The sequence below is a fragment of the Zalophus californianus genome, chromosome 11 (genome assembly GCF_009762305.2).
Source record: "Zalophus californianus isolate mZalCal1 chromosome 11, mZalCal1.pri.v2, whole genome shotgun sequence".
Taxonomy (NCBI): Eukaryota; Metazoa; Chordata; class Mammalia; order Carnivora; family Otariidae; genus Zalophus; species Zalophus californianus.
Window position 1 is genome coordinate 39121092 of NC_045605.1, and position 26156 is coordinate 39147247.

Here is a 26156-nt window from a genome sequence, read left to right on the forward strand (position 1 = left end):
GATATTTTTTCTAGGCATAGAATTCTGGGTTGACATTTATGTTCTTTCAGCAACTGAAAAATGTTCCACATCCTCTGGCCTCCATGGTTTCTGAGGAGAATTCTGTTATCTCAACTGATTTTTCTCTATAGGGAAGGTGTTATGTCTTCCTTGCCGCTTCCAAGATTTTTGTCTTTGTCTTTTAGTTTCCAGAACTTTGCCTACGATGTGTCTTGTTGGTTTCTCTGTATTTATCTTGTGTGAATTTCACCCAGATTCTTGAATCTGTAGGTTTATATCTTTTACCAAGTTCTGACACTTTTTGGCCATTACTTCTTTGAACACTTTTTCAGTCCCCCTCTCTTCTCCCTTCTGGGAATCTGATGACACAAATTTCCAAACTTTTGTTAGAGTCATACATGTCCCTTAGTTCCATTTTCTTTTAGTCTGTTTTCTCTTGGTTGTTCAGATCGGGTAATTTCTATTCTGCTATCTTTAAGTTCACTGACTATTTCCTCCGTCCTCTTCATTCTACTTTTGAGCCCATCTACTGATTTTTTTTTTTTTTTTTTTAGTTTGGTTATTGTATTTTCCAGAGATAAGATTTCTAACTGGTTGTTCTTCATAGTTTTGTTTCTTTGCTAAAGCTTTCATTTGTTTCAAGTATGTCTGTAATTCCTCACTGAAGCATTTTTATAACAGCTGCTTTAAAATCCTTGTCAGATAATTCTAACATCTATATTCGCTCAGTGTTGGCATTTCTTGGTTATCTTTTCTCATTCAAGTTGAGATCTTCCTGATTGCTGGTGTGATGAGTGATTTTTTATTGAAACCTGGACATTTTGGGTATTGTGCTATGAGACACTAGAGTTCCTTTAGGGACTGTGTTTCAGCCGTCCTTTTCTGATGGCATTCTGGCAAGGAAAGTGGGATGCTACCTCATCACTGCCAGTGGGCAGGGGGAGTTCAGCTCTTGGCCTCAGCTGGTAACCCAAGGGAGGCGCTCCTTATCCCTGCTGAGTGGGAATGGGAGTTCAGGATCCCCACTAGTCTTCACTGATACCACCTTGACTGGAGGGGTGTAGGTGACTTGTTACTGCTTCTCACATGTCCTTCAGTGAAAGTGTAGTGAGGGCGAGTGGCCTCATTACCACCGAGAGGTGGTAAACATCCTGACTCCTTATTAGGCTTCCCTTGATACCATTCAGAGAGGAGGGGATTGCCTCATCACCACCAAATGGGCATACTAGTCCTGGCTCTCCATATGGCCTCCACTAACACCATGGGATGGGGAGGGCCTTGTTAAAACTTGGTGGTCATGACATTCCTGGCTCTCCACTCAAGTCTTCTCTCACACCACCCAGGCTGGGGAGCCTGGACTACCTCATTACAGGCTGGTGAGAGAGAGGCTGTCTACTCAGCCTGTGCTGAGGGGAGGGATGGGTTTGGGGCTGAAATCTTTTTCTGTAGTGTTTGGCTGGAGTACAGCAGTTATTATCTAAAAGTGTATAATGTTGCTAGGCTGTCTTTTTCTCGGTCTTTTGGCTGCAGAAAGCAGGCATTCCTTGGGATTCTTTTTGTTTGTGCCCTTTGGAGCGTCTGGGTTGTCAGCTTCTCTGTTAACCCAGACTGGGATAAAAGAGGCAAAGAGAAATCCCAGGGAACTCACCACTATGTCACTCCTTGGGTACCAAGGTCTTAGTTGGCCTGTTTCCTCCCTCCACTCTCAGCATCTTCATATATCATTTTATAGATAATGTCCAAGCTTTCTAATTTTAATTTGCAGGATCTAAATGCACCTACTCCATCTTTCCAGAAGTGAAAATCTCAAATATATACACAATTTAATCCTAGTTTCATAATGGTTAGAAGGAAAAGAAAATGCTATCTTTTCAAAAAGGAAACAATTTCTATGAGAAAGTTCTGACAGAGTTAAGTTATTCAAAGAAGAGTGTGGTAAAGTGTATCCTTCAGATATTTTAGGAAAATGAAATAGTAAATAAACCAGGAATTTCAAAGAAGGAATCAGTAGAGTGAGCTAGCAGCAACCAAAGTATGTTTGCTACAAGACAGCATTTGCTGGTTAGAAGAATGACATATTATAAGCTATTATGCAAACCAGTTCTCTCTTTTGCCCTCCTTCCCTCTTTCCTTCTCTTCTGCTCTCCTTCCCTAACACTCTTCCTTCCTTTCTTTTAACACGAGAAGCAGAAAACTGCAGTGGAAGCAGATGGCTGCTCTCTCAAGAACAATGTAGTGTTTCCAAAGTGTATTCTATGAAACACCTGTTTACAGTGTTTACACTGTAATACTGTACTACAGTATAAGCAGGTTTTAGCTTAAAAAATAGAGTTCCATGGTCAAATATGTTTTGAAAAATGATGGATTAAAGAAGCTAAATGGATTTGTTTAAAGCAAGACTTTTCACAGCCTGTAATATGCAAATATGCACTGTAAATGTCCAGGAGCAGAGAAGTAAACAGCATTTCCAAAACTCTCAATATTAGCATTCCACAGAACACATTTTTGTGAAATTGCCGTAAGGATATTTGTTGGTTAGCCAGCAGCCAAGTAATAAAATAGAGCTGCAAAGCATCAAACGGCAGGGATTCCTATATTACATGACTGCTCAGCACCTGTAAACAAGTCTCACAACTTTTTAACAACAGACGTGAAAAAAACCCAGAGATTAAAGATCTGGTAAGCAGTGATTGAACTAATTAAATATAATTTTGAGATGGTAATTCATTTGTATCTCCATTTCTGTATTTTTTTCAAACTTATTCCAGATTGTGGTGTCTCTGTTTATACCGAACAATACAGTGCTTTACTATACATGTTGCTATTTTAGAGCTTTATCATTACAGAAAAAAACAAGGTTGATTGAGTTAAGCGTTAAATGCTTAGTCTTAGGAAAAACCATTGTTTCCTAATTCGAGCTACCATCTAGTGGCAGCTATTTGAATTGCAGGCAAAATGTCTAAATTTAAGAGCTAGCTAGTCTTAGAAGATTATACTTATTAAGTGGCATCAAATGTTTCAAATCCAATCTTAATGGCTGATGACCTCCCTAAGAAGGTACTTAAGAAAGAATTAACTACTTTAGGCTCATTTAATTGTATTATCACTTATGAAATCTTTGCACTTCAAAAATCCCATAATCAAACTGTATTTCCCATTGATTCACTTATTAAGCAAAGCAAGACATAACATCCACTAGATCTGAGATGCACAGATAATGACTGCCCTATGTATTATTTGTGGTAAGGGAGAGAAAACTTTTGGCTTGCCAGCACAGTGAGGAGGTAGAGGAATAAGTAAGAAAGAAATCAGTATCTCTATTCAGAAGACCTATCATTTATGAAACAGCCCTACCAGTATCAAAGTAATAAAGACCAGTTTTGTCCTTTCAGTTATCTATTTCATAATAGCAAAGTTATTTTTGTTGTTCACATTGCTAACTATTATCATATAATTAATTAGCAAGTCACTTGATAAGTAGAAAGGTAATAGTCTAGCACTATGCTAACAGTTAAAGGGATAAAGAGCTGACAGTCTAATAAAAGAAATAATCTAATAAAACAGTGAAAGACAGGGTCAAACATATAACCCGTCATTAAAATATAAGAATTTTACTTGTATTGAAAATAATCTTTTTTAATAAAATTAATACAATTTATAAATACATAAATTTGATATAATTTTATATGTGAAAACATATATCAAAATGTGTTAAATCATCAAATGAGATTAAATTATAATAAGTTTCCTTACTTGAGCTTTTAGGGTTTGCAGCTGTCCTTCATAATTTTGCGTCATCGCTAAGTTACATTTTTCCAGACTGTCCAACTTCTGTCTAAGTAACCCCACCTGCAGCAAGAATAAAACTTAATTTTGATTTTTCTTAAATTTTGCCTGACCAAAGCAGAAAATGTGCAAAGGATGAGCATGATTTAAATAAAACTGCTGTCCCCAAACAAGAATAAATATTGGTACTGCAGTTCTTAAAATAGCTATTAATAATTAAAGTCACAAAGCCCCACACTGCTGGTGCCATTCCACTGGGTACACATTAGGACAGGGCAGTGTGGATGTTTGACAAAAGACCCGTGTCTCCATCACAGTTTAAATTAAGGCTTAGAATTTACTTTGCATTACCTTTTCAGGCAGCCATGTCATTGTTACACAGGCAGGGCCTCTGCGGATCCAGTCCGGCTTTATTTGGGGCTCCACTGCCTTCAAACAGAGCTCTGCCCTGGTGACACTACGGAGTAATGGCTACATTTTTAGAAGACCGTTTTAAAAAGAAAAGAATGATGTGTCCGAGGAGTTCTCAGGGGTTTGGCTTGCAGAATTTGTCTGCTGAAAAAGCGCGGGAGGTACCTGTGTACACACCTGGGTCATCACAGATATGGAAGCAAGAGAACAGTCCCTTACATATCCTAGGTCTGATGACCTGCCTCTACTATGAAGGGCAGCCAGACGCCGATAACTAAATAACTCAGTTAACGATGTCTAAAGCCAAGTTCTATTGGGAGAACAACAAAGGTAGAGAGATGGCTGAAGAACGAGTTGACTGATGATGGTTTAGTCTATGATTAAAGCAAATACTGCTCTTAGGCCTCGCCCAGAAGAAAAATTCACAGACACAAAAGTCCGCATTAGGTCAAGTATATGGTTTTCTGGAACTCCTCTGGAAGCCTGAGAGCACTCATACATTCTAGTCACTGACGTGCTGTAAGCAATCTTGCAGGGGCTGGGGGCACTCCTTTTAAGAGGGTGCCCACATATATACACATACACCCTTCACTGAACTCTTTTCTCCCTTGTCCTGCAATCACATCTTGACATTTCACTTCTTTCAGGAAATATTCTCCTAGTAGATTTGAAGAGGCGCTTGAACTCAGCCATTTCCAAAGACACGGTTTGGACAACTACTTTGTTTCTACAGCTGCAAAAGCACTGACATCTTTGTTTGCAAACCATATTTATTTCACATATATATTGAATGTCTGTTTACTTTTCTAGATGGCATTGACACATTGTGTTTGTCTGCGTCAGCGAATTTTGATGGGTCGAGGCTCCAATCGTCACTTATTTGATAGAACACATTTAGCACACTATGACAGAATTCCAAGCAATAAAGGCTACCACTGATGCCTGATAAAAAGTATACATAACGAAAAACATATCCTGATAAAATATTATTTATAACTGTCTGAGGAATTAACAATTAACACATATATTCAGTACCTCTTGACCTTTCTGATCCAAGCAAGTTTGTGCATTTGCCAACTCTTGATCCCGAAGATCTAATCGTGTCTCCAAAGCCCGCATTTTCCTTTCCCAATCCAATTTTTTGTTGTTTACCATGATGTCAATTTGTTCCATTAATTCCTGAAGTTCAGCCTCACAAGGAGAAGCTCTGGCAATGGTCAAAAAGTGAAACACATTTTAAAAGAGTGAAATATGAGGACAAGAAAAATGATTCCGTTGCTCTGAACAGCGTGATCATTATTTCCTCAAAAAATTTCCTCAAATTATTGCCCCTCAAATTCCTCAATTACTTAAATAAGAAGTTTGAAAGCCAGAGGTTAAATTTTAAACTAAACCTAAAAGCTAATTTCAGAGTAAACAGTGACTATACATTAAATTTTTTTAAATGACATTGTCTAAAGTATGGTTGCTGTCATAATATAATGCAATATACTGATAAAGCCCCTGCTTCTATTCTCTTCTTGGTGTAGGTGGTAGCGCATGTTTTGGCTTAGACAAGGAAGTCCTAAAATGAAAACACATGTGCAGATTATGTCAGAAACAAGGTGGCAATAAAGAAAGTTAGCTAAAAGTAAATAAATAAAATAACAATTTTAGAGTGGGCTGATTCTATGGAAAATTCGAATTACGAAAAATGGTTCAATGCTCTTCTGTGTAAATGTACGTGTACCTATGTCTGTCACAGCTTGAATAAGTTTGATGGCAGGCAAACTGGGACTCCAACCGTGCCTATCAGGGATAGAAGAGCAACCCCAGGCTAGGAAGGACCCGATTCAAGGGTACTAACTGGGCGACAGTGCCCCTCCCCTCATGGGGGGAACTTAGCGCCATCTGGCTGGTATCCCTCTGGAAGGAATCTGATCAGGCAGGTGTGGGCAGAATAATGTAAGTCTTTAGATAATGGGGATACTATTAGTTGGATAAGGGGCAATATCTTGGGTCTCAGAGGGTCTATTTATAATTGAAACAAAGCCCTTGGTAATAGCTAGATTTATAGAGGTGCCTGCTGTGAGGACAGATTGCTGGGTGCTCCCAGGGCAGGGTTCTCCATCAAAGAAGCTGACGTATTTCACAGTGGCCTGGACTAAGTCCAGTTATTCAAGCTGGATATGCAGGCAGATGTTGAAGCCTCAGATTTCAGCCTAAGGAACACATGCATGTGCAGATTAGAAAGCGAGTTATTTCAGTATCCATTCAATGGTGGTGACGGGGCTTCTAATATATTTGTGTAGGTGGGAGGAAGGCAGGAGGAAAAGGCAGGTGAGAAATGATATCTTCTCCATTTAGTTTCACCCAATCAGAATTTTAGAGGTAATTAAGGATCGTTTAGCATTCTGAAAAACCTCAGGCCCAGAGAGGTCAAGGTCACACAGTAATTAGTGGGACACCCAGGTCTAGATCCTAGGCAGCTGCTTCCCATCCTTAGCTCCTTTCTGTGTACCACACAGCAAAAGATGTGATGTTTTGAATAAGAACTCACTTGAAAAATATAACATAAATTAGCTCCATTTCAGTAGGGTTAGGAAGAGGTATTAGAATCCAAAGAACTCAGATTTTCCAGAATCACTTTCTAAAATGCCCAGTCAGCCTGAACGAAGGATGTCCCTTTGATCGGTTTATTCACCAGTGGACTCATCAGTTCTGACAGCGGAGAGCTTTTAAGTACAAAGTGCCATTCTGAAGTCTTCTAGCATTCCTGGACTAAGGCCCAAAGGCTCTCCATTTTTACTTAAAACCTAAAACAAACCTGAGGAAAGGAAGTACTAATTCCTCTATAAATAAGTTGATCGAATTGTAATTGGAGTTAGGACGTGGGGAAAAACAGCAGAACAAAAAGAATCGTTTTCACACCATTTTCTTTTCATGACAACATGTATCACCTTTGCTATAAATATATTCTATTTTTTTCTGCTATTGTAAGCTCTGAAAGAAAAAGGATTATATCGGGCCTTTTCATCACCATCTCCCTGGAGCTCAGCACAGTGCTCCAGCACATAGCAGATGCTCAATAAATTTTTGAAAAATGAACGAATGAGCTCTTTTCATCATTATCTCCTCAGCAAGTAGGAACGCACCATGCTAATGGAATTAAAACATAGGCTGAAAGTAGAGTGCGACATAATGGAACCTACTCAATCAATATTGTTAAATAAACAAGCAAATGGTTTCTTTACTGATTATGACTATGGCATGCAAAAATTGGGATATTAGACTCAGGGTGGAAGAACTTTTACAAGTCACATTGTCCAGCTACCCATCCAGTGTTTGCATGTCTTTCACAATGTTTCATAAGAGAATCATCTATGATGCTCCACTGATCAGATTCAGCAGGTCTAGAACAGAGGCCATTCTGCATTGCCAACAAAGATACCAAGTGATTCTGGTGCATGCCAAGGCTTGTGATCTGTTTCACAATATCACTGCCAAGAGGTCACCCAGCCTAGGTCTGAATTTCTCCTTTACCAGGTAAACACTGTCTGAGATTGTATCTAGATAGCAGTGAGTTTTAAAAGTTTTTTCTTATTTTGAACTGTTTTTCACCCACTAGTTCTAATTTGATCCATTGGGCCCATGCAGAATAAATGCCTTTTCAACACAGTAGACCTTAAAGTACTTGAACACAGTTATCAATGTCAAATACAGTTATCAGTCACCCCAGATTCTTCCAAGTTTTCTCAGTGTTCACTAGTAGATACTGAACATTCATACAGACAATGGCCAGAACATATGATAACAGACTCTTACCTACAACCTCTATAGCAATAGTCCTAGAACGGTCGGGACTCGGTCAATGACTGATAGCTTCCTTAATTTTTGCCCCCACTTCCAACTCAGGACCAACTGGAGAAAGCCCATTAGGCTCCCCAGACTAATCACATGGGATGCCCCGCTTCTACTAATCCTGCCTCCGGCTTCCCAGTAATAGCCTCCATCTAATGAAAGCATACCCAAAGCCTTCTCTTTTGTTTACTGCAAAGCTTTCCCATCCGGCCTTCGAGCCTCTGCCAAATGTAAGTGATGGTTGCTGACTCCCTTTCTATAGCAAGCTTTGAATAAATAGGCTTTATTTGTTCTCATTTGGGTGGTCTTTATTTATTTCCACAGGTATCTTTGTTTCCTCCAATTGCCCATGGGGATTTCTTTTTCCTCCACCACTCACTGTCTAGTATACTGCCTGGAAAATACTAGACGCTTAACATACCATTTGTTGAATGAATGAAAAAGTGAATGACTATGGTAAGATTTTCAGACCCTTCATAATCCTGGTGGCTCTCCACCGAACAAGTTCCTATGTTGATTTCCTCCTTGAAATGTCCCACTCAGAACTTTAACAGAATACCCCAGGTAGAGTCTAACCAGTTTAGACAGGGACTCTCACATCCTTTGTTGTAGGTGCTATGTATTTTTATTCAAGCTGATGAAGATCGCCTTAGCTTTGAATTTGGGAAGGGGAAGGGCAAAGCAGTATATGATACCATTTCAAGGTGATTTTATTCTTGTCCAAACACCTTTTTCATGCATGCTACAAACAAAGCCACTATCTTGTGCTTGTTTCATCTTGGAGGGGGGCAGTGCTCTAAGGGCAGAGGTTTATATTTATCCTTATTACATTTCAGAGTGATAGATTCAGCCTCTCAACATGTGCGGTCACCACTGGTTCTTTAATGAAGCAAACATTCATTTAGCGACTGCTGCCCACTGTGTGAGGAATTGGGAAGACAGAGGCACATGACCTGTGCGTAGAGACACTTGCAAGGCAGGTACAATACGAGACTGATGAATACGTGCAGCATTTCGGGGACTAGAAAGGAAAGGTACTGAATACAAACTTGGACAGGATGGGTTATAACAGAAGCCTTCCTCAAGGAGCTTATGTTTTGGGATCCTGTTTCTGTCAGAAAATATATTCACTATACCTCTCAGTATTGTGTCAGCTACAGATTTGATAAGCATTACTTGTCTCATATATAAATGTGTTTTTTTTTTCCCCTACAAGTGACTGTAAAATGTCATACAAGACAGGAGGGAGGACAGAGGTCTAGAGCATTCCACTATCAAGCCCTTCAGAGTGAGAGGGATCTGGTGATAATTTCTTTTCCTATAATCAGTTTCTAATCCACTTAATTAAATATACAATCTTTTCTCTTTTTTCCCCCCCATAAGAATGTCACAAAAAGCCCTGTAAAATATTACGGCAAAACCCAAGGAAGATTCTGCCTATATGCTCCCTGATGCACCAGCATATCAGCCCCGTGAGCCAAAGCTGATCTAATATGCATCCATGCTGAGTCCTGGGTTCACAAACCACCCAGAATCCCTTCCAGAGTCTTCCCAAAGACTTAGCCCAACTCAGATTTACATCCAACTCAGCTTTCTGTCAAATTTAATACTCCTTTTGAAATTCAGTAGTCTAATCTTCTAGTATATCTTCCCTTCTTCAGTTTTTCAGAGATAATTAAGAGCAGTTGGTCTCCACAGCATTAGTATTTGCTCCTAAATCTAATGAACTTTAAAATGAAATACAAAAGGCTTAGTTTAGCCTTCTTCACAGAGCTGGGCCCTAACATCATTCATATTTTCATTTCTTCCTTTAGTCAAACGCTGACTAACACTATGCTAATTACTTTCCTGTTCTTCCTCTTATGGATCCTCACAACATCCCGTAAAGTAGATCTTATTTTTCCAATTTTAGAAAAGTTGATGGAGGCACTGAAAAGGAAAAAAGTCCTCTTTTTTTTTTTTTTTTAAAGTCTTCCGGCTTTAGGGACTGGGTGGATTGTGTCTGACACACTACTTAAGACATATAAACCCAGGCCCTGATAACTGGGTTTATCCCTGGGGGCAATTCCTAAGAGAAGGTTTGTGGGGTCAGGAGAGAGGTCTCAAACCAGAAGGAAGGGGGCACACTGAGACTTGCAGGGTGCTGTACAAATCTGAGGAGCCTAGAGTCACAATACATGAAGAGAGCAAAAGACAAAGCTGATGGATAAATGGCAGTAGTGGTGGCCAGTGTGTTGCGGGGACAGGAGAATGGAAAGTAGAGAGTCATTCAGAGTAAAAAGAGCTGGAGTAAGATACATGGACATGTATGTTACTCCAAAGTCCTTTCATATATGGGCTTACATGCTGCTTCTTACAAGGGCAGACCTTCATCGGACAGACGGCCATGGTGACCATGTGATCAATTATCCACACCAGGACAATTCTGGAAGTCGAAGGGGCCCTAATGATAATTATGCCAGGACAAAGGTATAAAGCAGTGATTGTTCTGGGCCAAGGGGGATGTAGGGGCAGCCTCCCCATCATCAACCTGTAAAACAGAAATGGAGAAAGAGGTCTGTAAAAAACAAAGTGAGTTCATTTGGGGACATAAAAGATGTCAGACTAGAAATGGATCTTGAGCTTGAGAGAGAGAAGAGGGGGTTCGAAAAACAAATATGGAAGTCATCATGGAGGAAGTGGAGGGATTGAGAAAGGAAAGCACAGGCTGAAGAGAAAGAGAGGACTGTCACGCAGCATGGAAGATGAAGAAAACGAGTTTCCAAAAGGTCAATGGGCAGTATGAGCCGTCACATTAGGTCTTAACTTTTCCAAAATATTTTAATGAAACTCATTCTAAAATGTAGCAACATATTATTTGTCTTAGTTATATTACTATATAGCTATACCAATATAATTTAACTTTTCTGCGGGGGCTCATAGACCCTATTCTGTATATCAAGTACTGTACCACACCAGAAACTTAAATAGAACCAAATGGGAGAGACTCCAGATGCCCCAGAACCCAATTTCTTAGACATGTCTGTGATGTCAGCCTGCTCTGTAGCTGATCTTCCCCCTAAGACAGTAAAGGGAAAGGCTTACTACTTTATGATTCTTCGGTCATAATTTCACTGTTGCCCTCGTTCAAAATTAGTTACCAAATTACAGCTAAAAATAGCTTTTCTCAAGCACTTTTCTCATTGTCCAAAAAAGGCTATTTACTGTCCTCATTAATGTGTGCTGACTTAGCAGCCTTACAATGCCTATTTTTACTGCTTATTTGAGATGGTGGCTCATACTCAGTCCATTCTGCTTGCTCATCTATAATAAGCTTAATGTTGGGATGTGGAGGAGTATAAATCCCACCATTCCCAAAAAGCATGCTTACATGTACTTTGTATCAAGGCCTTATTCTAGAACCTTTATCAAAATCATCAAAGAAAGACATTTATAGAAATAAAATGCAATGTGATAGCTTCCAAGTCCCTATCAGTGTTTTACCAGAATTCTAGGTACATACAAATTTAAAATCTCACAATTTTTATGTTCTAAAAAGAACGGAAGATCTTTTTTTTACAGTTTTAAAAGTTTTATTATGTTATGTTAATCACCATACTTTACATCATTAGTTTTTGATGTAGTGTTCCATGATTCATTGCTTGCGTATAACACCCAGTGCTCCATTCTTTTAAATACCTATACTACAGATAAACTTTTTCTTAAAACTTTTTCTATAATGACTATTCCTCTTCTGAGTAACATCTTGGTTCATGGATTGAATGATGTAAGAAGACAGTTGAAATATTAGCAAGCACCAACCCTCTTTCTTCAGGTGATTTTTATAATTATCTAGAAATAAAAGTAACTTCACTTTCCCCATAAACTTCTATATCTGAAATATTATTTCAAATTAATACAGAGAACCATGGTATAATTAATAATAAACTACATGTGCGTTAGCTTGGATTCTATAAGCCAATCTCTAGGACAATTAAAATTCCCTCTTGCTAAAAGGTCTATTTGATGAAAGACTGCAGTATTAGTACAAACGAGGATAGCCATTTAACCCTTTTTCTCTTTAAAACTAGAGCCAGCTATTTCACTGGATCCCAACAGCAAAGGATTAGGTAAACACTGATAAAATCTGTTTTTCCAATATTAGGAAAATAGAAAATACGCTGTTTCCTGAATGTTGGAAATGAACCTTCTAATGCCGCCTTGTTTTCTTCTAACTTCCAAGTCTCTCTCTGCAGCCTGAGTTCTGAGCTCCAGACTTCTATATCCAACTACCATTCAACATCGACATTCCCACAGGATGTCTATAAGCATCTCAAAATTCTCATATTCAAAACAGCACTTGACTCCCCCACACCATGGACCTGCTCCCACTCCAGTCCACCCTATCTCTTTAATTGGCACCACTGCTATAGTGGCTCAAGATCAAAACCCTCACGATCTGAGATTTGTGCTTCCCTCAAACCCCAGAACACCAGGTCTTATTGGCACTGCCTCCAATAAATATCCTAAATTCTGATCACTTCTCACCCTATCCAGTGATGAGACCTTGGGGTCTGAGTCATCCTTATCACTTGTCTGATTCCATTCTTATCTCCTATGCAGCTAGGTGCCTACCCAACACCCACCCTTCCTTTCTTCCATAAGAGATCTCCAGTGTTACCCAGAGTGGAAATGTGTCCAGCCTAAAACACAGCCATATTGGCCAGTCTCCACTGGAGACTGGAGGCATGGCCATGCAACACAATCTGGCCTGTGAGAGGTATTAAACAGCCAGAGAGAGCTAGAGCAGTTGCCCTTGGTGCCTACACAGCCCTCACACTTACCACTTAGGGGCACTCAGTCTGATTTCCAGGGGACAGAACCTGCATTTCTTTGCCTGAATCCCTCCTCTTGCCACTGGGGATCCTCCTTGCCACCAGTACGGTAGGCCAGAAGTAACAGGAAATTGAAGCCCTCCCAGGAGCAATCTTCAACCTGCGATTGTCAATTCCTGGTGTGTAAATACTCACTTGCTCCCTGGATGGGATAACTCTGAGGGCTGTGCTTTAGACTGGGTTCCAGAGTCTCCCCATTAGGCTTTCGCTCCAGTCACCCTCAGTGATAGCTGGTTTCATAACTTGCTCTTCCTTATTTCATTTCCCTAGTCCCATAGGTGGTAGGCTGAAACAAGGACCCCAAAGAGTACATTTGAATCTCTGGAATAAATAAATAAATGCTACTTCATTTAGAAGAAAAGTCTCTGCATAAGTTAATGATGTTCCTAGGTTATCTGGGTGTGCCCTGAGAAAGAGGGAGGGGGAGATGTGACAGACACAGGAGAAGGGATATCGAGATGAACCAGAGGGAGGCGTAAAGATGCTGGCTTGACAGGTCAGAGATATGTGGCCAGAAGCCAAGGGATGCTGGCAGCCAGCAGAAGCTGGAAGAGGCAAGGAACAGATTCTTCCTTGGAGGGACAGTAGCCCTCCAGACACCTTGATGTTGACCCAGTGATACTGATTTTGGACTTCTGGACTCCAGAACTGTGAGTCAATTTCGGTTGTTTTAAGCCACTGAGTTTGTTATACGGCAGTCAGAGGAAACTAATATACCACATTTTTCATCCCCCAAATAAACCACTTGCATCCACATCCTTGTTTCTTGGGGCTTTGACTTCTGGAAGAAGCCAAAATGAAATGCTGACATGTGCTCTTTTGTTTTTCCCCATTGCCCTTCGTCTGCTCCCATTCTGGAAGGAGATGTAATCATTGAGGCAGTCAGCCATCTTGCGGCCATAAGGTGACCACAAACAAAAAAGCCCCACCCCTCAGGGTGGGGAAGCAGAAAGCCGCATGGAGACTTGTATGTACAGCTAATTATTTGACATCTTCAGCCGGATGTGTAACAGGCATCTCAAACCAAGCTTGCATTTTCTCTAGTCTTCCTTATTTTAATGAATGACAATCTTATCCTTCCAAACGGTGGGGGAAGAGCTTTTGGGATCATCCTTTGCTCATCTCCCTCTTGCACACCACATATCCAATCCACGATCTCTAAATACTGTCAGCACTTCTGTCAAAATATGCCCATTTGTTACTATTTCTACCTCTACCAACCTGATCTAAATCACTGTCATGTCCCACCTGAATGACTGCAACAGCTTAGCTTGTCTGTCCCTCCTGCTCCTGCCTTGCTGTGGTCTATTCTCCACAGAGCAACCGGGGTAAGCCTTTTAAAACACGAAGTCAGAGAATGCCAGCGCTTTGCTCAAAGCCCTCCGGTGACTTCCCATTTTACACGGCCAGTGGGCCTAGCCTGTAATGTACAGGCCTGGGTTTACACATATCACTTGTAACTTGTAACTACTGTAATTAACCTTTCATAAACATTGTCCTGTAAAAAGTATATGCGGATATATCCCACACGGTGGCATTTTTAATCTTTGCCTGAACTCAGTAGCAGCTTAATTAGTTTCTCAAAGGAATCATTCCCTTCCTTTCTTTCTTTCCTTCCCCGTTCCCCCTCCCCTCCCCCTTCCTAGTGTCTTCCTCCCTCTCAAAATCACTCAGTAATTCCTATAAACACTAAGCACTGTGCTAACATTTCAGGATCTACCTTCAAAGTAAAAGATCAGGATTTTACCCCAAGTCTATTTCACTTTGTTTCTTCTTCAGAGAAACTAGGAAGTACAACTTATCAGATTTGATTACTCTGGAAAGGAATATGTGTGGGTAGGAATAAAGAGTGGACAGAGAATAATGGGGGTATAGACTGGGCCATTCAGAAGGCAAGAGAATCAACCAAATTAAAAAAAAGAATTTTCAATGTACAAAAAGAATGCATTACTACAATTTAGGAGCACCTGGGTGGGTCAGTCGGTTAAGTAGCTGCCTTCGGCTCAGGTCATGATCTCGGGGTCCTGAGATTAAGCCCCACGTTGGGCTCCCTGCTCAGTGGGGAGCCTGCTTCTCCCTCTCCCTCTGCCGCTCCCCCTGCTTGCGCTCTCTCTCTCTCACAAATAAATAAAATCTTAAAAAAGTATACATTACTACAATTTATTAAGCTACCAATATACTGACTTATATTAGAATGTTTTACAAATTATAATTAAAACTGTATTAAACAAGAAACTGGGAAGTAAAGTTGTGAGTATGAATTAATATATCTCAGAGGGAAAGAACACTTAAAAGGTTAAGAAAGATGCCCACACAGAGTACTGCTTTAAAGGATTTTTCTGAATTAGACGTGAGAGGTTATGCTTTATTATCCGTCTCGGTTCTTTGAAAATATGACTTTCATGGCAGATTAAAAAAATTGGCAGATCATGCAGCAGATTTTTAGGAAGGGTTTGATAAGATTCTATGAACAAGATCAATGACTAAGATATAAGTTGCAGAATCAAAAGTAAAGATTTAGTAGAGAAAGGTAAGACTTTTGGTTGAAGATGGATGAACATCAACATTTTTCCTTCCCAAATCCCACGAAAATGAAGCAAAGGGGTATTTTTAACCGACAAGGACAAAGATAATGGCAGCTAGCAGCAGAGAAAGCCAAGAAGCAACCCAACTAGGTAGAGGGGGTAAGTGCTGGCAGCCCAATTTACACCCTCTAAGCAGGAGAATTTAGAAGAGTGTTCTCTAGAATCTGATCAGCCTGAGACAGAGACTGAGCAAGACTAGGCTGATGACATGCCGCGAAGCCCCCTGTCAACAAGCACCTTCTGTATACACTGGAGCTTCCTGTCAGCTTTGACTCTGTCATCCTACACAGGAGTGAGCAGTCAGGGATCACAGACGTTTGAGGAAAGCAGTTCACACAACTAGGTCAAATACAAACAGAAAGACAGTTTTGGAAGGAAATTTCTCCAGGAAGAGGAAAACTTTTAAAAATTATAGTTAAGATACTAGAGTTCTTAACTCCAGGAGAAGACAAAACGTTTTATATGAAAGGAAGAGTCATCACGGCATATGCTCTATGGCTCAGAGGTGAGGAGCATTTATAAAGTCATAACGAGGCAAACAGAATGTTGATCCAGTCAGAATTACAGTGTATTGAGAGGATGGAAGAATGCAAAGTATGACTCTGTGTGTGTGTGTGTGTGTGTGTGGGACTGTGTGTATGTGTGTGTGGGACTGTGTGTGTATGATTGGGACTGTGTGTATGTGTGGGACTGTGTGTGTGTGGGTACTGTGTGTGTGTGTGTGTGTGACTGTGTGTATGTGTGTGTGTGTGTATGTGTGGGACTGTGTGTGTGGGGGGGACTGTGTGTGGGGGGGGGACTGTGGGTGTGTGTGTGGGACTGTGTGTGTGTGGGACTGTGTGTGTGTGTGTGTGTGTACGTATGGGACTGTGTGTATGTGTGTGTGTGGGACTGTGTGTGTGTGTATGATTGGGACTGTATGTGTGTATGTGTGTGACTGTGTGTGTGGGTAGGGGACTGTGTGTGTGTGTGGGACCGTGTATGTGTATGATTGGGACTGTGTGTGTGTGTGTGTGACTGTGTGTGTGTGTGGGGACTGTGTGTATGTGTGCATGTGTATGTATGTGTATGTATGGGACTGTGTGTATGTGTGTGGGGGGACTGTGTGTGTATGTGTGGGACTGTGGGGGGGCTGTGTGTGTGTATGTGTGGGACTGTCTGTGTGTATGGGTGGGGGACTGTGTGTGGGGGGGGAGTGTGGGTATGTGTGTGGGACTGTGTGTGTGTGGGGGGGACTGTGCATATGTGTGTGTGTGGGACTGTGTATGTGTGCGTGTGTGTATGTGTGGGACTGTGTGTGTGTGTGTGTGTGTGTATGTGTATGTATCGGACTGTGTGTATGTGTGTGGGGGGACTGTGTGTGTATGTGTGGGACTGTGTGGGAGGGCTGTGTGTGTGTATGTGTGGGACTGTGTGTGTGTGTGTGTGTGTGTGTGAGACTATGGGGGGGGACTCTGTGTGTGTGGGACTGTGTGTGTGTGTATGTGTGTGTGGGACTGTTTTCTGGTGGGGATGAGGTGGTGAAGGCAGGAAAAGTAACAACCATGATGGACACCAACAGATAATGCCTAAAACTGAAAAATCAAGAAGTAGCAAGAAAAGCATGTTATTTAGAGATAGGGAGATAAATACCAAAAGAATCCACCAAAAGAATTGCCTTTGGGGAATGGAAAACTGGGGAGGGAACAGGAGACTGTTGTTTTTTGATAACAGCAATAAGGAACCAAATGACTTTTTAAACTATATACATGTGTAACTCAGTAAAGAAAGATCTGGATAAATGTTCTGTTTCAGTTAGAAAAGATATTTTAAAGAAGTAAGTCATTATAGGGGAATCCACTTATATAAGTAAAAAAACTTTTTAAAGCAACTTAAAAAACTTTTTAAAAGCAACACTCTGGGGGCGCCTGGGTGGCTCAGTCGTTGAGCATCTGCCTTCCTTTGGCTCGGGTCATGATCCCAGAGTCCTAGGATCGAGCCCCATGTAGGCCTCCCTGCTCAGCGGGAGGCCTGCTTCTCCCTCTCCCATGCCCCCTGCTTGTGTTCCCTCTCTCGCTGTGTCTCTCTCTGTCAAATAAATAAATAAAATCTTCAAAAAAAAAAAAAGCAGCACTCTGTAATTCATACATTTTGGGACTCTATAAATGTATTTCGTTGACCTTAGGATTGCTCAATGTATTTTATTCCTATCAAATTCCTATTTAGAAATGACCTTTAGGGGCACCTGGGTGGCCTTAGCCATCGGACTTTGGCTCGGTCATGATCTCATGGTCCTGATCTCATGGTCCCGACATGGTTACCAGTACTAAAGATCCCAGGAGAGGCAGTAAAAACAACGTAATCAGTGCTGAAATAAAAGTGAGAAAACTCAAGAAAGTCCTCAGGACAATGGAAATTACGAGAGAAAGAAAAAGGACCCTTTTAGGAGATGAGAATGAAACAAGAGAGTGGAGAATCATTAACCAAAGAAATAGAAGAAAATGTCACTGAGTTGAAGAGATTTGAATCTTTAGTGTAAAAGTGTTCACCAAATGCTGTGAAGGATCATGGCAAAAGAATCCATACCTAGAAAGTTATCCTGATAAATTTGTAAATTCCAAGGATAAAAAAAGAATCCTATAAACTTTCACTCACACACACACACACACACACACACACACACACACACACACACACACACGCAGAAAGGAAAAGGAAGGAAGGAGGGAAGAACAAACCTGAAAGAGAGTCCCACATCAGGCTCACTGCTCAGTGGGGAGTCTGCTTCTCCCTCTCCCTTTGCCCCTCCCCTTTTTGTGCTTTCTCTCTCTCTCTCTCTCTCTCAATAAATAAAATCTTTAAAAAAATGTCCACTGACAATTTATAAAATAGGATGTAAAACTTCTAAGAGAAAATGAGGAAAAAGAAAATTAGATCAGACTCGTAAATTTGGGGAAATCAAAATGGGTCAAATATTAGCACAAATAAATAAATAGATCCTCCTTTTCATGGCAGAGACTCTCCAACTGAGGTATATTATTAAATCTAACTATATGTTCCAATATGATATAAAAAAATTCAAAACAAGAGTGTGAGATGGTAGAAAATATATATTCGTCTCTGCCCCCATTCCTGGTGCACAGCTGCTAAAATCCTTGCCATTTCCTAAGTGATAAGAGCACCAGGAACATCTTTTGCTCTAACATCTGGGTCTTTGATCCTGGTTCCTGGCACAGGGCTCCTGAAACCTTTGTAATTTCCTGGGTGATAGGAGTGCCTTTTGTTCTAATGAGACGGTTCTGGGTGGGCTCCTGGATGAGGGCTGGTCACTGTAAAGACCAAGCTATGATTGGAAGCTTGGAATTTTCAGCCCCACCTTCCATTAATGATCTGTTATGCCTATACAATGGAGCCGCCATAAAAAATCCCCAAAACACGGGGTTCGGAGAGCTTCTGGGTTGGTAAGCAGGAAATACTGGGAGGCTGGCCCACCTGGCAAGGGCCTGGAAGCCAAGCACCCCTTCCCACACACCTCGCCCTATGCCTCTCTTCCATCTGGCTGTTCATCTGTAGCCTTTCCCCTTTGTCCTGATAAACGTGTTTCCCTGAGTTCTGTGAGCCATTCTAGCAAATTAGGTGGGGGGCACTGGAACCTGCCATCTACAGCGGTCCAAAGCACAGGCAGCAGCCTGGGCTTGCTCCTGGCATCTAACACGGCAGGAGGCGCAGTCTTGTGGGGCTGAGCCCTTCACCCGTGTGACCTCATGCTATCACCAGGTAGGCGGTGTCAGAATTGCGTTAAATTGTAGGACACCCAGCTGGTGTCACAGACAATTGCTTGGTGGGGAAAAACCTTCACACATTTGATGACCAGAAGCAAGCATCAGAAGTGAAATGTTCTCTGTGAAGATTAAGGCACAGAGGGAAGAAAGACATAGAAGAGAAGAACTGAGTTTCTCCCTACAGAGAAAGGAAAAAACTGAGTTACTTCCGTTACAAAGGGGATGAACAGGACATTACAGACTAAAGTAAACTAAAAAGACAGCAGAGATGGCAATATGAGTATCAGGCAAAGCAGAATTTCAACAACAACAAAAAACCCATTAACCTACACTTGTGAGATCTTTTATAAAGCTAAATCCTATAATATACCAAGAAGATATAACATCCATGAACCTCAATGCATTAAGTAACAGAACACTGAAATCTGTAAGACAAAAACTGTTTCAAATATAAGAATTGGACAAAACCACAATTATGGTAAAGCTCTTTCTTAAAATTTGACAGATCAAATAGACAAAAAGTAAGGTAACAATGGATTTGAAAACATGATTTAAACATACTTAGTAAAAGGTTTGATGACCTGTATATAACTTTTTTAACTTTTTTACTCCACCAATACAGAATATACATGTGTTTTCAAAGTCCAAAGGACATTTCTAACAGCTGATCATGCAACAGATTATAAGAACACTCTTAACAAAACTGAAATATCAGATAGGCCATAGTGGTGGTAGGGAGATTAGAAAGTAATAATAATAAAAATATAATTAACACTGCCCCCCAGAAGTTACATGTCTTAAATATCTCAAATTAGTCACAGAGGAAATCAAAGTTGAAATACCAGACTATTTAGGAAATGAGAGTGGAAACACTAATACTATGGCCCACAGCAGAGCTGTGCTCAGGATAAACTTAAAGAAATCATAAAATTCAGAAATCATAAAAATAACTGAACCAGATTTTTCAACTCAAAAATCAGGAGAACAAGATAAGTAAAATAAATCATACAAGGACAAGCTAGTAAGAGTAGAAATTAAGAAGGAAAACAGAAACAAAGCAAAATCTAGACATGGTTCTCTTTAACAGGCCAATACAAATACACCATTTGTTCATTCTGTAATTATTTATGTTCTGGGCACACACTCTAAAAACAAATGAAAAGGACAAACTCAGATAAGGCTGTTTTGATTAGAAGGAGTTTAAGTTGATTACTACGGCACAAATACAAACACCTATAATTGAGGGAAATCATGGATTTAAGATTAAAATCAAACCCTGTGATAACCCAGGTGTCAGAGAATAATGACTCACCCAACGAATGTTCTGTGCAAAAGCTCTCTCCTTACCCCTTCACACTTTCTGTTCCTACTGTCTGGAACTCTCTTTGCCCAATATAATCTCTGCTCCAAAGCCACCTGACCAGGAACCCTTCTTTGATCACCCCATTCAACCTCCCATCCTTAGCCTGCTTTGTTTCTCCTCATATGACCATATGAAACATGTTAGTATCTCCCACTAACCCTTGGAGGAGTGGCCTCGTTTTGTTCACTCCTCTCTTTTGGTGCTGAGACCAATCAATGGCTTATAGTAAACTCCAGATAAATATCTGTTAGATGAAGTTGCACCACAAAATATTACCGTGTATGTAGGTGACATGGTTTGATAAGCTCTGTAACACACCTCTGTAAAACCTGATGAGGTTTTATTGTCTTTATGATCTAGATTTTTACATATATCTCAATAGCATGCAGGACAGAAGCAAAGCCAGCCTGGCTCTTCATGCTTTGTAGACCACAGTAGACAATGTCTGGTCCCATGTCTGCTGGGATGAGTAGGGTAGTTCCTCAGGGAAACCTGATTCTCATTCACTGCTGGCTTGTGGTTACATTGTACCCAAACAAGCTCTATGACTCCCTACTAAATTCTAAGCTCCTTAACATCTGTTTCTTAACGATCTTTGTATAAACCAAGAGACTTAGTGTTGTGCTTGCTATGCATTCAATATGCTACACTTTTCCCCCAAAAGAATGAATGAAGACAAATAGCAGTCTCCATGGCCTCAGATCTGCAGGAGTAAAGTGGTATCTGGTATCAGGCCTCAGGTTCGAGACCTTCAATCTGCCTCTTAGCCCACAGTGCAATCATCACATCAGGGACCTAACACCTGCTCAGTCCCGAATCCTAACCTGGCTCTGCCACAGATAGTATGCAGGCTGCTCCCACATCTCAGTACCACCCATTTCCAGGGGAGCAAAGCATGCAGGGATTAGAGCCACATGTACCTGAATTCAAATCCTACCTTTCCACTAACCAGTTGTACATTCTGGGGCAAGTTGCTGCTTTATTTCTCTTTCTTTCTACCTTTCTCAGCTCAGAAATGTGGCAGAGGCTGCTAACTGTCCACCAATATCCATTCTTCTTCCTTTTGTCACGTAGGCTTTAGCTGGCCATCGAGCTGCTCAGTTAGAGATCACACGTTCCAACTTTTCTTGCAGCTAGCCAGCTGTAGCTCTGGGACGAAGTTCTGGCCCACAGGAAATGGCTAGAAGTGAGGCCTGCTATTTCCAGGGCACATCCCGAAAAGGAACCAAATCTCCTCTCCTCTTGCCCTCCCCCCTTCGCTCTGGCAGGAGCACAGCAGTGGAAACTGAAGCCATCACTTTGGGTCCAGACATAAAAATCATGCAGTGAGGATGGCAGAGCTGCCCTCCCAGTCCTGGGCTGCTCATCCCAAAACTTGTCCATGAAAGAGAAATAAACTCCAATCTTATCTAAACCACTGTATTTCGGGGTCTCCTGATTACAAGACCTTAGACTATACTCTAACTAGTACACTCGATTCTCTTAGTTATACAATGAGAACAATACTAGCCGGGCTGTTGTAAGGAGGCGTATGCAGCAGGATTTACAAAACTGACCGTTATTCTTACCCAGACCTGTGCAGCTTTCCTTTAGCATGATGTCAAAGTCATGGTCTGAGCAGAATAACTGAAAGGGAGACACCTGGAGAGGTTTGATGAGTGCAAGTCAGTCACAGTCAAGATTAGGCACCAGAGTACCACTCCTACCCACTGTCCCTCCCGTGTTCGCCCCTCACCTGTCCCCTCCTCTGCCTGGCCCCCAGCTTTGGGGTTAGCCAGTGGCCTGCTGACTAATGAAACAACAGGAAGAGAAACCTTTGTGGTCGTGGTGGCATGGGAGGGGTGGGGACAGATATTTGTGAAAGGGAATTTAATTTTTTGCAGTGGGGAATGCTGTATAAATTCTAGCCCTTATCTCTTCATGAGACCTTTGGTAAAATCTTCAGTTCTTATTGTTGTTTGAGGAGCCAAATCTTTTTTTTTAATTTTATTAAGTTTTTAAATTTTAATTCCAGTAGAGTTAACATACGGTGTTATATTAGTTTCAGGTGTACAATATAGTGATTCAGCAGTTCCATACATCGCCCAGCGCTCATCATGATAAATGCACTCTTTAATCCCCATCACCTGTTTCACCCATCTCGCCACCCACCTGTCCTCCGGTGACCATCAGTTTGTTTTCTGTAGTTTAGAGTCTGTAGGAGCCAAATCTGTTCTGAAGCTATGTTTAAGGGTTGAGTTCAGCTTCACGGACAAGTGTGGAGAAAAGCCTGGGACACTCAGTGCAGCAAGAAAGGAGCAAACTGGGTGGGAGCTGCTGGGAATCCAAGAGCACATTGGTCTGTTTGGGCACCCATCACCCTAAACCACCAGAAAAACTCACTAAAAGTTGGAAAATGGTGATTTTCCAATAGAGACCCATAGTCAAAATTGGAAAGATATATACCATAGGTTCTTGATTAGAATCACTTGAATTTCCCTCCATCCACCTCACCAAAAGTAACTGGTACATCCTTCTATTAATACTCAATTTTGAAATTCATGTATCGTCTGGGAGTTTTGGGGACAGTTAAGGAGGACCCACTTATTAAACTGAAAATTTTCAATCAACACTTACCCCATTGTATTATGGGCTTGGTTCTCCATGTCAAGAAAGTGCTGCATCTGATTTGTTTCTTGATTTTTAATCTATTAGGGGAGAAAATGATCTAGATTACTAAAACGCTTACTTTATTCACCTATAAAGCAAGAAAATTCTGCTACTGGCAAACCACGTAGTGTGCACTTCTCCAAGTGTAGTAGCTCTTGGTCCTACAAAATGCAGAAATTTGGACCTTTTTAAACCCCCCCCCCCCTGCATTTATGACATTGGCTTAGTCATGAGTTGAAATACATGGTATTGGCTGAAATGAGCATTCATTCACTATTTCTTGAAGAACAGCTTGGTGCCAGGTACTTTGCAAAGGGCTCATCACATGAGATGAGTAAAGAGAATTCCTATTGCAGAGGAGTTAAAGCTAAATGTTCTCAAACTTTCCTTTCTTGTCCCTTAAAAGTTCGCCTTTATTTTAAGTAAATTCTCTCTTTGGCCTTTTCTGGGTTTTGTTAGAATAAATATACCATGAGATTTAGGACAAACAGGTTAAGAGTTGCCTAAAAATATAAATCTTAAAATTCCTCAATGGCTTTGTGGGCACCTGTTTACCTGGATGTTAGTACTTGCTGAAAGAAAAAGAAGGAAGGAAGGAAGGAAGGAAGGAAGGAAGGAAGGAAGGAAGGAAGAAAAAAGAAAGAAAAAGAAAGAAAGAAAGAAAGAAAGAAAGAAAAAAAGAGAAAAAGAAAGAAAGAAAAAGAAAGAAAGAAAGAAGAAGAAAGAAAGAAAAAGAAAGAAAGAAAGAAAGAAAGAAAGAAAGAAAGAAAGAAAGAAAGAAAGAAAGAAAAAGAAAGAAAAAGAAAAGAAAAGAAAAGAAAGAAAGGCGGGCGGAAGGAAGGAAGGAAGGAAAGAAGGAAAGAAAGAAAAGGAAAGAAAAACGTTTTCCCCAGCAACAAAGTTTTAATTAAAAAAAAAAAACATATATGAGGATAAATGGACAAAGTATTGAAAAGAAATTCAACTCCTCCGAATCACTGAATTAAAGACAATTAAATAGCATACAAGATGGCAGAACGAGGAGGAAGACTCCCGGGCTCACGTCACTTCCAAATTAAAGGAATTAAAGAGAGGTTCTGGGATTGTGTGTGGAGCAGAGAGGTGAGGAGCAGGGATAGGGAACGAAAACTTGACCAGAAGGGACAAATGAATAAACCGATTTTGCAGGTTCTCCTCAATCACTCACTTTAACGTCAGGGAAGCCGAGGCACAGACAAGCTAGGTGACTTGCCCAAGGCCACACAGCTAGAACCTACACCTGCTGACTCAGGGAGACCCGGCTTCGGCACTACCCTCCCGACATCCCGGGCTCGCCCCGCCGGCGCGCGCACGGTTCACGCCCAGCCCCCCGCGCAGCAGCCGGCCTGCAGGGGTCCCCGGCCCCCGCCCTGGGCAGGCCCCGCCGAGGGGCGAGGTCGAGGGGGGTCGAGACCGGGTCCCAGGGGCCGGGGCGGGTTACCTGCGCAGCGCCGCGCTCTCCCCAAGGGTCTGAGGTCCCCTGAGCAGGAACGCCGGGGTCACCCTCCGCCCGGCCCGCCCCGAGGGGCCCCGTCGCCCGCCGCCGTGCTCCCGCCACCCGGGCCCGCCCTCCGCGCGGCAGCCGAGGCCGTTAGGGCCTCTCCCACCCGGCCAGCCGCCTGCGCGCCGCGCCGCCACTGGTTGCCATGGGGACGCAGCCGGAACCGGCCGCCGCCCGGGAGGGGTGCGGGGGGATGGGCTGGGCAGCCGCCGCGGAGGGGCTTTGTCGGGGGGCGGGGGGGCTCCCCGGTTCTCGCTGGTCCTTTCCGTCCCTCAGTTACGCGTCCGGTGTGTGCTCTCTAGACAGCGTCCTCCCGGAAACCGCATTCTGGGTCCTTTCCTCTTCGCGGCTCTCACTAGCCCAGGGTCAGCCACCCAACAGAGGTCGGAGAACTATTTGTTGAATAAAGGAAGAGGGGAGGCGGGGAGGCGGTCTGCATCCAAGTTTCTTTTCTTTTCTTTTTTTTTAAGATTCCATTTTTAAGTAATCTCTACACCGAAGGTGGGGCTCGAACTCACAACCCCAGAGATCAAGAGTCGAATGCTCTTGAGCTAGCCATGCTCCCCTGTATCCAACTTTCTTAAATTCCCCCGGCCCTCCTCCCTCTTACCCACGTTTGAAGTGGTATCAGAAATGAAATAGACTTGGGGTAAAGAGAACTGCCTTTCTCTTCGCCAAGGTGTCTTTCACCTCAGAAGAGCTGGGGGGTTTCAAACTCCATTGCTCCGCGCACCGCTACTCTGGTCGTTCTAATAGCAGCAACTGTCCCTGTTTATCCCACACAGCGCCCTGGTCCTTCGCGCAACTTTGCCAGTTAGGCGGAGCAGGCAGGATTGCCTCCCTTTTTAGGGAGAAGAAAATAGCTCCTAAGTAGGGGAAGGAGGGAACCGAGTGACTGATTCCAAATTCTTTTCTTTTTTCACTGAATTCCAAGAATAATTGATGATGGACGCTCTGTCTCATAGTTCTGATTTCAAAGAACAGGAAAGAATATATGCATATATACTTGTATACACACACGCACGATTTTTTCTATTGATACCTTGGGTAATATTTTTAAGCACTTGAATTTGTATTTGGAAAATATTTTTGCCTCAATTTTAGGAACAGCGTTCTTTCTCAAACATCCAGTTGATTAACATCTAATTCTTAAAATCTTTTCTTTGCACTGCACTTTCATGACATCAACATTAATTTGCTCCTTAAAATGACTATCAATTTAACATTGACCCCAATCCCTCCATCCAGGTTCCATTTGAATTTCAAAAAACCATTTGCTGTTTCTTGACAGATTAAGTTTCCTAGATGAATTGTGTAAAGTAACTTAGGTCATTTGTTCTAATAAGTGTTTCATAGCTCTCATTATGA

The 26156-nt window shown here is 41.7% G+C and overlaps 1 protein-coding gene across 14 annotated transcripts in view; it reads right to left on the reverse strand.

Moving 5' to 3' along the window:
* The window catches only part of DEUP1 (deuterosome assembly protein 1), an 82923-nt gene extending 57322 nt beyond the window's left edge, over positions 1-25601 (reverse strand). For 8 of the 14 annotated variants that reach the window (XM_027581439.1, XM_027581438.1, XM_027581441.1 and 5 more), the window contains exons 1-4: positions 24729-24857; positions 23237-23307; positions 5233-5404; positions 3754-3849 (exon numbers count right to left, since the gene is read on the reverse strand). In XM_027581439.1, coding sequence (XP_027437240.1) covers positions 3754-3849; positions 5233-5404; positions 23237-23283 — 315 coding nt within the window. In that variant the 5' untranslated portion in view covers positions 23284-23307; positions 24729-24857. Of the gene's footprint in view, positions 1-3753; positions 3850-5232; positions 5405-10380; positions 10568-22771; positions 22937-23236; positions 23308-24455; positions 24557-24728; positions 24858-25398 lie in introns of those variants that run through there. The other 6 variants (XM_027581433.2, XM_027581435.2, XM_027581434.2 and 3 more) reach the window with 6 other exon arrangements.
* Between the last annotated feature and the right edge of the window lie 555 nt (positions 25602-26156).